At 40.0% G+C, this 15,034-nt stretch overlaps 1 protein-coding gene across 11 annotated transcripts in view; it reads left to right on the top strand.

Moving 5' to 3' along the window:
* The window catches only part of LOC126334745 (uncharacterized), a 636,264-nt gene that overhangs the window by 540,915 nt on the left and 80,315 nt on the right, over window positions 1-15,034 (top strand). For 8 of the 11 annotated variants that reach the window (XM_049997303.1, XM_049997294.1, XM_049997299.1 and 5 more), the window contains 3 exons: window positions 1,437-1,510; window positions 2,260-2,475; window positions 8,822-8,955. In XM_049997303.1, coding sequence (XP_049853260.1) covers window positions 1,437-1,510; window positions 2,260-2,475; window positions 8,822-8,955 — 424 coding nt within the window. The remainder of the gene's footprint in view (window positions 1-1,436; window positions 1,511-2,259; window positions 2,476-8,821; window positions 8,956-15,034) is intronic. The other 3 variants (XM_049997304.1, XM_049997295.1, XM_049997301.1) reach the window with 1 other exon arrangement.

Raw genomic sequence — 15,034 nt, 5'->3', positions numbered from 1 at the left:
GAGGATGGATATAGTGACATGTAATTGAAGCTAATCAATTGCACTTGTTTCCATGGAATCTTGAAGTGTTGTATTTTTGTGTGCCTTGGGACTTGTTCACTTTAACCTAGCATCCCAGTTTGTCTTTGAACAGATTATCAGCAGAAGAAGCAAGGGATCAGTTAGAAATGAGATATCAACTATTTGTGCGGCATGTTTTCCAGTTCATTGGTCAAATTTCAGCATATTTCTAAATACAGTTAAGCTACGACAGGACATTTGAGTTTTTGTGATGATATAGTGATAACTTTAATCCTTTTTTGCAGGTCAAAGCAACATGACATCTTATTAAGACTGGTTTATAAGAGAAACACTGTTGATAATTGCATCTGATGTGCTAATAAACATTTCCTCATGAACTGACAAAGTGATGTATCATGTTACTTATTTCATATGCTGCGCAGTGCTGCAAGTGCATGTATTATGGCTGTGACCAGGAGTGAGATGTTCGATCTCCAAGAATGAGACATAGGAATGTTTAATTGGGAAGTTATTGGCCTGCTGCTGATTTTTCTCCATCAACTACTGATCAGATCATAATTTGTAGCAAAATATGCTATTGCTAAACATGTCAATAAGGCAATTTCAGTTTTGGTTAACCCCTTCTATTAATGCTTGAAAAGAAGTTTACAGATAGGACCTGTCAATTCAGATTGCAATGACTGTTTCTAGGATGTGACTTCTAAATTTCGTAGCGTGTGACCTGCATTATAGGACTGGCAAAATAGATATGTAAGAAAACTCCCAGCTGTGTTGTTGTTGTTGTTGGTGGTGGTGGTGGTGATGGTGATCTTGATCTTCTCTCAAAAGACTGGTTTGATGCAGTTCTTCACACTGTTCTCTCCTGTGAAAGTCTCTTCATAACTGTTGCAACCTACATCCAATTGACTCTGCTAACTATAGTAAGCCTTTGTTTCCTGTAGTGTTAACCCTCTTCCCCTACCAAATTAACTATTCCTTGATGCCTCAGGTTGCATTGTGCCCATTCTTGTAGTCAAGTTGTGCCATTAATTTTTTTCTCTGACTTGATTCAATACTATTTCATTAGTATCTGACTGCCCATCTTCAGCATTCTTCTGGAGCAAAACATTTCAAAAGTTCTGTCCTCTTCATATAACATGTATTGTCCATGTTTCACTTCTGTGTAAATAGGAACCAGTCTAATAAAAGAAAAATAGATGCTTTAAAACGAAGATGCTGATCAAAAAATATCATCCGTATGATGTATTTTACATGTGATGTAGCAATCGATATACATTCTTTACACATAAAAATATTTTGTAATTTTTATATCACCTTAGGATACTTGTGTTGTTTTCTCTAGGATAGTGTATCTGAGACTATGTTAAATAACTGAAAGTTTGCTTTACTTCAAATGATAATGTATTTTGTTTCAGAAGATCCCCATGCAAATTTTCCAAGACACCAGCTGAAGTATCTTAGAGAATTGGGTAGAGGGTGGTTTGGTCGGGTAAGTAGAAATTTCATAATATTCAACCGTTTAACAGTACTAAGATAAACACCATTACTTTAAAGCAGCTCTGAATATTTTGAGTAAAGTGATATTAAGATCATTTTTAAAGATCTGGTACAAAACTTATGTTTGTTGACATTTTTATCTGTGTTTATACATATTTGTGTATAGACAGGTGCTGTTATAACCAACTTTTATGTAAATAATATGTGACAGTACAGCAAACACTAATTTAGATGTTTACAGAATATCATGGTTTAAAAATCATCCTTATTCAAAAAGGAATGGAAGATGAGACTGCAAAATGTGCAGACAATAAACAGGAGACTATTCCAGAGAAATACATACCCCTCGATAGTCTTTGCATGTTAGTTGAAATGAAAGTGTGTTTGATCTGAGGGCTCAAAACATGAATGTCTTAAAGTTGCATTCTCTCTGATTGGAACACATCATTTGAATGGAGAATTTAAAAACTATGCCAATGTCAGAATTCCCACTGTATTGACCTCTTTTTGCTTTGGATGTAAGAACTGGATGACAACTTAGGATGAGATTTTATTCGGGAAGCTTTTTTAAAGTTTGTTGTTGTTTATGAAGAACAAATGCTTTCACACAAATATGTAGATATACTATGTAGTTCACATATATTTATTATTAGTCACACAATTCTTCTATGATGTGTAAGAACATATTTTTATTGTTTTTGATGTCTTAGTTTTCATGTACATTTTTTTTGTTCATTGCAGGTTGTGGAAGGTGAGGCTCAAAATATAATAAATAGTGAGAAGAATTCAAAGGTAGTGGTGAAAATCTTACGTGAAGATGCTACACCAACTGATCAAATGTACTTCCTACACGAAGTACGGTATCATCGGGATCTAAACCATCCAAATATTCTTAGGTTGCTTGGGCGGTGTCTTGAGAAAGATCCTTTTCTGCTGTTGTTGGAAGCTAGTCCAGGGGTAAGATTTTTTAACTATACCACTTCTGAGCATATAAGTAAAAGCAAAAGGAAAAAGGAGAAGAGGCTCTTAAAAATACCACGGATCAGATCATTCAGTGAATTGTACTTCCACCTTAAGTTATAACGTGAAAATTATTTGTTCTGTCACATATGAAAACAGCCATGAGCTATACCTAGTACAAACAGCTGTCAGCATCTCTCTAATACTTTTGAATATATGTTGGCAGAGAAGACATCAGTTGACAGAATGTTAATGTAGAGTAAAAGCTGAAATATATTTGTAGAGTTTGTGATGTGACACAGTGTCCACATCTGCAGGAAACACATGGAAATTATGCTCGTGTGAATCTTTGATTATCACTCCCGAGTTATCCAAATTGTTCATAACATTTTCATTTTACAGTGCCTGATTGGCTTCACTGTCCATTAAATTAGAGTTTCAGAGTGAAATTTCTGTGGACATATGGTGTGGAATGCTTTCAGTACTAATCCCCCTAAGTATCACTTGTTCCTCATTGCAGAGATGGAAAGACTACATGGTATGTTAACAATAAAGATGGCTGGAGTTTTACTTAAGGCAGTTGATATATTGTGTCATTGGATTAACATGTTGGTAGTAGATGGAGTTTCTGTTCTTTACCATCATTTTCACTGTGTCTAGTAAAAAGTGTTTTTGTAAATACGTTTGGATTAAAGGAGACCACTCACCAAAAAGCAGAAGCACTGAATTATGCCTATCCAAAACTTGGTGCATATGGTCCAGTCACTTTAACGTGACCACCACCGGTGTTCAACATCATTGTGCAATAACCATTCACAGACAGCAGGTGGCAGCACTAGCAGTGCAGGCCATATAAAGTGGGTTAGGGCACGGAAAACAGTGAAGTTGTTGTCGTAATGCAGAAATGGAGCAATTTATCTGACATCCAACAGGGCATGACACTGGCTTTCAGGCCAAGGATGGAAGCATTTTGAAATCACTAAGTTTGTAAATTGCTCACATGCTGCCTAGGTTAAAGTAAACTGTGCATGGCAAAATGGCACTATCCAAAACTGGTCCCAAGGAGGCTGTGATGCACCACAAGCTATAGATGAGAGGAGTGAATGATGGCTGCAGATATTTGTGCTGGTGAATAATAGTGCAACTTTTGAGCAACTCACCACCCATATGAACTAAGGGGCTACTGCCAGTGTTTCCTTAATGACCGTTCAGCAAATGTTGCCATGTATGGGACTCTTCAGCAGGCACCCGGTTCATTCAACCGTGCTAACTGAAGTTCATTGGCGATGAAGACTGGGATCTGTGTGCCATTACCACAACTGGATAGCAACTGAGAGTGGCGACAAGTGGCCTTTTCATATGAATAATGTGTTATGCTCAATCCGACAAATGGTCTTTGGTGTATTCAGACCTGAAACAATTGCCGGAAAGGTCCAGGCCAGAGGAGGGAGCCTTATGGTCTGGGAAATGTTTTCTTGGAATTCCCTGGGTGATCTCATCATTCTGGAAGGTGCAGAGGATTAACACAAGTATGTAGCTATCCTTGGCAACCATGACCACCTCTGCATGGAGTTTCAAACAATGGAAAATCCAGGATGGAAGAATAATAATTGCATTATGAAAAGGATAGATTGCTACTCACCATATAGCAGAGATTTTGAGTCGCAGACAGGTACAACAAAACAACTACTAAACACATAAACTTGCTGCCAGAAGGTCTTCTTCCAAAATACGTATATTGGAAGGAGACCTTCTGGTTGAAAACTTGTGTGTTTAGTAGCCTTATTGTTGTGCCTGTGTATGACTCAACATCTTCACCCTACATGACGTTTGTTTTTCCTCAGCACAGCATGATGGCATCTACCATAAGAACAATGCTACATACTAACACAGCTTGCAATGTATGTATGCAATTTGAAGAGCACCAGGAGGAGTTGTCCATAGTCCCCTGGCCACTAAACCCTCCAGTTTTAAACCCAGTTGAGAATCTGGCTGCTCACACCATGGATCCTCAACCATAAAATTTAGCATAAATGATCATGCCACTGGAGTCGGCATGGCTCCGCATCTCTGTCAGTACCTTCTAGAACCTCATTGGCTCTTTTCCTGCACATTCAAACTGTAAAAGGCGGCTGGATGGTTACATTAATGTGACTGGTTCATGTGTGTTCTACCATAACTTGTTTTTGTATTTTTAGAACAGGAATGTGCCATAATTTCTGTTAAAATCTATTTTACAAAATTGAGCTACTTGTCTGCAATATAGAAATATATTGTGGAAACTGATTTGAAAGACAGTAGTTTTATGTGATTATCAGTGTAAGAATTCATAATCAACTGAACAAACAGACAGAGAGAGAGAGAGAGAGAGAGAGAGAGAGAGAGAGAGAGAGAGAGAGAGGGGGGGGGGGGGGGGAGGGGGAGAGTGAGGGGGGAGAGGGGAGAAGGAGAGAAAGTGTAAGCGAGAATGTCTCAAGCATACTGAGATGTATGCTTCCTGTAAAAGTGTTCTCAGAAAAGAAAAATGGACTATACACCTTTTTCCACGAAACTGCACAACACATTACATTTTGGAGAGTCCCTTTCATGATGTACAACTTCATGTGGTTGTTCCTATCCCATATTCTCACATTATGACAGTTCACCTTTCTATTTAAATGGAGTGTTGCCTCGTCACTAAACACTAAGTGTGGAAGAAAACTATCATCCTCCATCTCGCCAAGAACAATATTACAGAACTCCACACATTGTTGTGACTTCTGAAATTTTCCCGGCGTATTTGTTCTTCTAATAATTTCCGGGTATGCAGCCGGATCCCGTCGACATTCTGCCACGATATTTCGGCCCAGAGACGTCCGGCCATCATCAGGTGAGTACACAACTACTGAAGAGCCCAGGTGCAGTCGCGGTATTTATACCGATTCCTTTACGGGGAGGAGATGAATCAGGATATCCACGTACTGGATAAATTACGCGAGAAAAGAGCCAGGTTGCTGTGTTCACTAAATTTTTTACTGAAATGTAGAAACAATAACTTGATTGCAACTTTCGCCAGAGTTGTTCATTTTATTAATAGTGTGGCCACCAACAATATAAAACGCAAGGCGAGTCTGGCTTTATTAAGAGAACGAATCCGTTATACGCGTCGTGAGTTAGACACTGTTGCCAGGAATTTATATTATTTACATCTGAAGATTGCAGCAAGATGTTCTTCCCTTAGCTGGGACTGGATTGACGGTGTATCTTGGGCCAAGGCAGACTGGGCTCACAGGAACAGTACGAACAGGCAAAGTGCGAAGTTTAGCCAACTCGTAACACGAAAGCCGCAAGAAGCTATCTCTGGACGATCCGTGGTGAACCTTACGGAGAAATCGTTTGACGATGCGACGATGTCAGTGCTTGCGAAAGGTTTAAACTTCGCCCCTACTCCTGTTTCACTGCCTTTAACGGATTTCATCAGTTCCATTGAGGAAGCTATTAGACGAAATTCGACGTGAATCTTGCCGAACGTTGTTGAAATGTGCGCCACAACGGAGTAACATCTCGCCAGCTGAAAGAGCTGCTCTCCGCAGCCTCAGAGAAGATACTAGCACAGTCGTACTGCCTGCGGATAAGGGTAACGCCACAGTTCTTCTGACAAGGGAAGCCTACAACGAGAAGCTATATTGTCAGCTAAATGATTCCACGTACCGCAGAATTGAAAAGGACCCAACAAGTCGAATATCAAGGAAAACTGCTACCCTTTTGAACGACTGTTCTCTACCTGAACAAATTATCAAGAGATTGAGACCACACAATGCAGTACCACCAAGACTCTACGGTCTTCCCAAGATACACAATGATGGTGCCCCACTACGATTAATAGTGAGTAATATTGGTGCTGCCACCTATTCTACAGCAAAATATCTGGCCTCACTACTAAAGCCGTATGTGGGTAAGTGTTGCCACCATATACGTAATTCCGAGGATTTTGTCAGTCGCTTGAAGGAAGTTAAGCTTAGCAGTTCGGATTTATTAGTCAGCTTTGATGTGGTCTCACTATTTACCAAAGTGCCTTTAATGGAATCGTTACACCTTATTGGTAACTTATTCAGTGCAGAAATGACGGCCTTGTTTGAACATATACTCTCCTCAACGTACTTTCTGTTCAATGACGAATTCTTTGAACAAACAGACGGCGTCGCCATGGGGAGCCCTTTGTCCCCTGTGGTAGCTAATCTCTTTATGGAGGACTTTGAGGAGAAAGCACTTGAGTCTGCTGTCTTAAAGCCTACGGTCTTCTGGCGGTATGTAGATGATACTTTTGTTGTATGGCCTCATGGCAGACAGGAACTGGAGAAATTCCTTCATCATTTAAACTCTTTACATGAGAACATCAAATTCACGATGGAGATTGAAAAAGATGGCACTTTACCATTTCTAGACGTGCTAGTATGCCGTAAAAATGATGGGTCATTAGGACATTCTATGTACAGGAAACCGACTCACACAGATCTGTATCTCCAGGCGTCAAGCTGCCACCACCCAGCACAAACAGCCGGCGTTCTCAGTACCTTAATACATCAAGCGCATGTAATATCGGACGATGAAAACCTCCACGCAGAATTAGAACACTTGGAGAAGGTTTTTAAAGAGAATGGCTACACTTCACGCCAAATAAGAAAGGCCATGCGCAACTGTCATAACAAGAAGCAGCGCACTGAGGACGCTGATGACGACTTTAAATCAACAGCGTTTCTTCCATACGCCGGGAATGTGTCGTCGAAAATAGGCCGATTACTGAAGAAGAATAAAATCAAGGTTATCTTCCGTCCAACAGCAAAGAACCGGGCCCTGGTTGGATCCGTTAAAGACGATTTACAACTGAAGAAAGCAGGCGTTTACAAAATTCCCTGTGAATGTGGCTCTGCATATATTGGCCAGACGACAAGAACTGTCCATGAACGATGTACAGAACATGAAAGATACACCCGTCTGCGGCAACCGTCAAAATCGGCAGTAGCAGAGCACTGTATTTCATTGGGACATTCAATGGAATACAATGGAACAAAAATTTTAGCTCCGGTTTCCGGATTTTGGGATTCCGTAATCAAGGAATCAGTGGAAATACATCTTGCCGATAATCTTATAAATCGTGACAACGGCTTTCAACTGGATAAAACTTGGAATCCTGTTATTAAAGTTATACATTCACAGCGGAATAGACAGCGTCATTCGATACTCAATGACTAGATGATCTTTTACTTTCACCACCGAGGGCAGCACGTACAACTCGGCTATGCCGCGCATGTCAGCACGTGCGCGAGAATCGGTATAAATACCGCGACTGCACCTGGGCTCTTCAGTAGTTGTGTACTCACCTGATGATGGCCGGACGTCTCTGGGCCGAAATATCGTGGCAGAATGTCGACGGGATCCGGCTGCATACCCGGAAATTATTAGAAGTCCACACATTGTTGTTTGTCACCTTCACGAAGAGCTTGCAGTAGCTGAATTTTGTATGCTTTCATGTGTAAATGTTGATGCAACACACGGCAGATGGACATTGGGGGATGTTGAGCTGCGGACCTGCACAGTGAATGGATTTCTGCGGACTCCTCGTGAAACTATGGTAGATAGGGGACGGACCAGCGATTTGCTTCTACACAAACAAACTGTTACGAAACTTCCTGGGGATTAAAACTGTGTGCCCGACCGAGACTCGAACTGGGGACCTATGCCTTTTGCAGGCAAGTGCTCTACCATCTGAGCTACCGAAGCACGACTCACGCCCGGCCCTCACAGCTTTACTTCTGCCAGTATCTCGTCTCCTACCTTCCAAACTGTACAGAAGCTCTCCTGCGAACCTTGCAGAACTAGCACTCCTGAAAGAAAGGATACTGCGGAGACGTGGCTTAGCCACAGCCTGAGGGATGTTTCCAGAAGGAGATTTTCACTCTGCAGTGGAGTGTGCGCTGATACGAGTTTGAGTCTACCAAGTACTGTGATTGTGTGTGTGTGTGTGTGTGTGTGTGTGTGTGTGTGTGTGCTGCATTTGCATGAGTATGTGCTTGTGCAAATGTTCTCTACTTTTGACAAAGGCCTTCGTAGCTGAAAGCTAACTTTCCAACAGTCTTTTTGTTGCACTTTTATGTGTCTCAGCATCTCCACTATATGGTGAGTACCAACTGTCCTTTTCATTACATTGTTACATTCCATCCTGGATTTTCCATTGTTTAATACTATTTAAGATTGCATTGTAATTTGTTACTACTATTACAGGCGGTAGTTTTTGCAACTGTGAAGTGCAATGCTAGTACGTTTTTTTGTATCTGTTTCACTGTAGGAAGATATTTTATTTTAGGGAGATGTGAAGACATTTTTGATGCAGAATGCATCAACAGCAGATGTTCTTAATCAGCAAGGTGTGACATTGAAAATGGCCTGCAATATTGCAGCTGGTTTACATCATATGCATTCAAAAGGATTTGTACATACGTAAGTAGCTTTCATTATTTTTCTGCAAATCAGCCTCAATATGTATGAAACTGTGTTTGTGTGTGACTTGTTGGTAAAATAGGTAATGTTTCAGCTACCTTAGGCTTTACACTTAATCAATTCTCTTTCTCTGGTTCTACTTATTTGTACTTCAGATTCTCCTTCTTTTGTATTCAGACAGATCAATCGCACCTTTACATTCACACAAAAATTATCTCGGTGACTATATTTTTTATAAAGGATATTCATGAATTAGCCTCAGATTGGCTGCTAGAAAAGAAAAACTACATAATTGTTTTACATGTTAGATTGATGCATACATTTTTAGTGTTTTTCCATAAGTTTAATAACCATAACAGATATGCATAACAGAGACGTAAGTCGTAAGTAGTATATTCTCCTTCACTATTTACAACAATCTCCCAGTGCTAGGGTAACTTTTTGATTCTGCAATTGTAAAAGTCGCCTGGTTTTGAGGCAAAGAACTCGTCAAGCCTCATTTGAAGTGTATTTTCATATGTAAGGGAAGATCCTTGAAGATTGTTTGATAGAGGGAGGAGTCTGCCAGAATGCGAGCAGGCATTATTGTGGAGTAGCATCACTTTCTGCAGTCCTCCTGGTCATTGTTCTTTGATTGCATCTGCAAGACATCTCACTTGTTGACAATAAATGTCAGCAGTGATGGTTACACCTCAAGGAGCATTTCATACTGGACCACAGAGTTGCTGTTCCACCAGACACAGAACATTATTTTGTGGATGCACACAGGTCTTTGTATGGGTTGTTACTGCTTTATTTGAGCTCATCCATTCCTTTCTTTTCCTTATATTAGTATAAAGGCACCAATTCTTGTGATAGGAATGTTCGGTATTATTCACGAGCCAATTGACGTTGAGCATGCAGTGATGTACATATGGCCACACACCAATTTTTGTGATTTAAGGCTAGAGTGTATATCTGCATACCTGATTTTTGAATATTCCTCACTGCACATAAATGTTGCACAATGGAATGATCATAGATCATCACTTTTGCCAGTTCTTGAGCACTCTGACATTGGGGCATTGTGGATTAATGCATTTAAATTATCTTCATCAACCCCCGAAGTACTTTCTGAATGTGGAGAGTCGTTAATGGCAAAACAATACTCCTTTAAACGAGAAAACCATTTTCCTGCTATGCTCTGTCTAGTGACATTATCCCCATACATGGTGCAAGTGTTTCTGGCTGCCTCTACTGTTGTCACCCCTCTACTGAACTTAGACAGAGGAATATGTCACAAATGTTCCAACTTATCCACTAGGCACTCCACTTTCTAGCGTTCACAGCTCCACTCACCATCTCCAAATGACAAAATAACGACTGAGATAGCAACAGTGCTGACATTACTTCTTCACAAAGACAACGGAAATTCAATAATTTGTGTTATTTATTAAAGGACATCTACACACCATCAGCTATACTAGAAATGTTTATTTGCCAAAACCATTTTTTGGGTTTAGAACGCATCACTAGTGGCGTATTATGTACGTTTGTAGCACTGATGATGGGTTATAAACCTGAAAACCAGTTTTGGCAAATAAACCTGTCTAGCTCAACTCATGGTGTATAGGAGATGACCTTTAATAAATTAATAATTAATCGGTGCATGTAATACAGTGAAAGTTTAGCAAATGTCAGTGTAGTCACTTTGCTCACAGGGAGCAATTGTGTTTGACTTCCCTCATGCTTGTTCAAGCATCCCATGTTCAAATGGCCTAAATCCACTTCTCCAATTTTCACTCTGTAAAACCACTACAAGGTATACAAGACTATACTATGCCATTTTACGAACTTATTTTTTCATCAAAAGCTTTAATTTTTGTGTGTGACAAAGAAAATTGCTAATCTTCATTTCACATTTGTTTTCAAAAGAATTTTCGATAGTGTTTCTCAATCAATTTTGAAGTAGGTTTATGGTTAAAAAAACTGATTTTTTTCGCACATGGTAGTATGAAATCTTAGCTTCTTAATAAACCATTTACCTTCTCATTATTTGTAACATTCAAGCACTTGATTTACAAATATTGTATTGAAAAAGTGTGACAGTGTGCACCTTACCAATCACTACTTTTAGACAATACATTACTCTGAGACAAATTTTCAAGCAGTGTTAAAAAAGTAAAGCAACACATTTTTCTCAGCCAATTTCAGTTGAAAAATATGGAATTTGTTGTGGGACATTGTGGAATATTCCTGCTTCTGCCTCTATAATTCCATGAAGTTCTGATAGATGGCGGCAATATACGTAGACTTCAAAATGGCATCTATAATAGAGGTGTGTTCCAAGCAGAGAGCCGTCATTGAGATTCTTTTGGTAGAAAACCAGAGCATCATGGATATTCATAGGCACTTGCAGAATGTCTCCAGAGACCTGGCAGTGAACAAAAGTGTGGTGAGTCATTGAGTGAGGCATCTGTCATCACCACAACAAAGACACACAACCCTATCCGATGTCCTATGTGCTGGCTGGCCCCACACAGGTGTAATACTGAAGAGATGACCACAATGAATGCAAACAAATTTCTTCTCCATGACAGTGCAAAATCACAAACAAGTCACCAGCCACTGTGGCCGAGTGGTTCTAGGCGCTTCAGTCTGGAACCGCGCGACCACTATGGTCGCAGGTTCGGATCCTGCCTTGGGCATGAGTGTGTGTGATGTCCTTAGGTTAGTTAGGCTTAAGTAGTTCTAAGTTCTAGGGGACTGATCACCTCAGATGGTAAGTCCCATAGTTCTCAGAACCATTTGAACAAGTAAGTCAGTGCACCTGAGATGAGCTCACAGAATCATTGGACTATTCTTCCTCATTCACCCTAAAGCTCAGATTCTGCATCTTTTGAATTCTGTCTCTTTGGCTCAATGAACGATGCACTCTGCGGGAAGCAGTACATGGATGATTGGGGGGGGAGGGGGGGTTATTGATCCAGCAAGACACTGGCTAAAATGTTCACAATAGAGTGGTGCCATGCACACATGGAAGGTGGCATAAGGCCATTGCATTGAACAGAGATTATGTTGAAAAAGAGGGTTTCATAGCCAAAAGTATGGGAAATAACATGCTGTACTGGAATCCTGGATATGGGCAATCTGTGTTCAGAAAAAAAGCAATGTATTTGAATAGCCCTTTGTAGCTAATGTACTGTATTAAATGGTGTCAATGCTACAATCGCAAGCTGATGGATTCATGTGGGCTTAATTTAGTTTCAAACACTGCAGGAGAGAAAAATGAATTACTAGCAATCACACAGCCATCGTATCAAACCCTTGTGTGATTTTTAACTCCAAATATACATGAATTTTTCCCTTGACAACAACTGAACACATTGAAGAATCATCTGTTTCATCCCTATCATAAAAGCAAATAATTCTTGTCTATTTCCGATGAAATTGCAAAAATATATCCAAACAGGTTATTCCTGCATCTTCCTTCTTAAACAGTTGTTATACGTCATTCCTTGTCACTAATTGGCAAGCCATTCGACATAGGTCACCACCCGTGAAGCCAATATATTTCTCTTTTGTGTGAACGTAGGTAAGACAAAAGTTTCTTTTTCAGTTTTGCACATTTCTTCCAGTTTTCCATGAAATTGATTTTGTGGCAGAAACCTCAGCCGTACTAAATGCTTGTAATGTTGATTGTGACATTTTAATTAGTCCTTTCCATACTATTGTTAACACTGAACAACGTATCCAGAGCTCATGATTGACATCGTTTGGACATCTTAACATCTTACATGTCTTATGATGAATCTCTATCTGATGTATCCCCCCCCCCTCCCCCCCTCCTTTTTCCAACTTTTCAGTATTGATCACTCTTTTCTCCTTAAACAAGGAACAATAGTTGTAAAAACTATGATTACTACATTGTACGTTAAGTGGTAGGAGGAACAAGACTTCTGGTCAGTTGACTACATGGTTATAAACACAAAATCAAATAGGGGTAATGCAGGAGTAGGATTAATAATGAATAGGAAAATAGGAATGCGGGTAAGCTACTACAAACAACATAGTGAACGCATTATTGTGGCCAAGATAGATATGAAGCCAACACCTACTACAGTAGTACAAGTTTATATGCCAACTACCTCTGCAGATGACGAAGAAATTGAAGAAATGTATGATCAAATAAAAGAAATTATTCAGATAGTGAAGGGTGACGAAAATTTAATAGTCATGGGTGACTGGAATTCGGTAGTAGGAAAAGGGAGAGATGGAAACGTAGTAGGTGAATATGGAATGGGGCAAAGAAATGAAAGAGGAAGCCGCCTGGTAAAATTTTGCACAGAGCACAACTTAATCATAGGTAACACTTGGTTCAAGAATCATAAAAGAAGGGTGTATACATGGAAGTAGCCTGGAGATACTGACAGGTTTCAGATAGATTATATAATGGTACGACAGAGATTTAGGAACCAGGTTTTAAATTGTAAGACATTTCCAGGGGCAGATGTGGACTCTGACCACAATCTGTTGGTTATGACCTGTAGATTAAAACTGAAGAAACTGCAAAAAGGTGGGAATTTAAAGAGATGGGACCTGGATAAACTAAAAGAACCAGAGGTTGTACGGAGTTTCAAGGAGAGCATAAGGGAGCAATTGACAGAAATGGGGGAAAGAAATACAATAGAAGAAGAATGGGTAGCTTTGAGGCATGAAGTAGTGAAGGCAGCAGAGGATCAAGTAGGTAAAAAGTCGTGGGCTAGTAGAAATCCTTGGGTAACAGAAGAAATATTGAATTTAATTGATGAAAGGAGAAAATATAAAAATGCAGTAAATGAAGCAGGCAAAAAGGAATACAAACGTCTCAAAAATGACATCGACAGGAAGTGCAAAATGGCTAAGCAGGGATGGCTAGAGGACAAATGTAAGGATGTAGGGGCTTATCTCACTAGGGGTAAGATAGATACTGCCTACAGGAAAATTAAAGAGACCTATGGAGATAAGAGAACCACTTGTATGAACATCAAGAGCTCAGATGGAAACCCAGTTCTAAGCAAAGAAGAGAAAGCAGAAACGTGGAAGGAGTATATAGAGGGTCTATACAAGGGCGATGTACTTCAGGACAATATTATGGAAATGGAAGAGGATGTAGATGAAGATGAAGTGGGAGATACGATACTGCGTGAAGAGTTTGACAGAGCACTGAAAGACCTGAGTCGAAACAAGGCCCCTGGAGTAGACAACATTCCATTGGAACTACTGACGGCCTTGGGAGAGCCAGTCCTGACAAAACTCTACCATCTGGTGAGCAAGATGTATGAGACAGGCGAAATACCCTCAGACTTCAAGAAGAATATAATAATTCCAGTCCCAAAGAAAGCAGGTGTTGACAGATGTGAAAATTACCGAACTATCAGTTTAATAAGTCACAGCTGCAAAATACTAACGCGAGTTCTTTACAGACGAATGGAAAAACTAGTAGAAGCTGACCTCGGGGAAGATCAGTTTGGATTCCGTAGAAATGTTGGAACACGTGAGGCAATACTGACCCTACGACTTATCTTAGAAGCTAGATTAAGGAAGAGCAAACCTACGTTTCTAGCATTTGTAGACTTAGAGAAAGCTTTTGACAATGTTGACTGGAATACTCTCTTTCAAATTCTGAAGGTGGCAGGGGTAAAATACGGGGAGCGAAAGGTTAGTTACAATTTGTACAGAAACCAAATGGCAGTTATAAGAGTCGAGGGACATGAAAGAGAAGCAGTGGTTGGGAAGGGAGTGAGACAGGGCTGTAGTCTATCCCCGATGTTATTCAATCTGTATATTGAGCATGCAGTGAAGGCAACAAAAGAAAAATTCGGAGTTGGTATTAAAGTCCATGGAGAAGAAATAAAAACTTTGAGGTTCGCCGATGACATCGTAATTCTGTCAGAGACAGCAAAGGACTTGGAAGAGTAGTTGAACGGAATGGATAGTGTCTTGAAAGAAGGATATAAGATGACCATCAACAAAAGCAAAATGAGGATAATGGAATGTAGTCGAATAAAGTTGGGTGATGCTGAGGGAATTAGATTAGGAAGTGAGACACTTAAAATAG

The sequence above is a fragment of the Schistocerca gregaria genome, chromosome 2 (genome assembly GCF_023897955.1).
Source record: "Schistocerca gregaria isolate iqSchGreg1 chromosome 2, iqSchGreg1.2, whole genome shotgun sequence".
In the NCBI taxonomy this organism is placed as follows: Eukaryota; Metazoa; Arthropoda; class Insecta; order Orthoptera; family Acrididae; genus Schistocerca; species Schistocerca gregaria.
The sequence above is the reverse complement of the archived record's forward strand: the minus strand, read 5'-3'. Positions and strand labels throughout refer to the sequence as shown.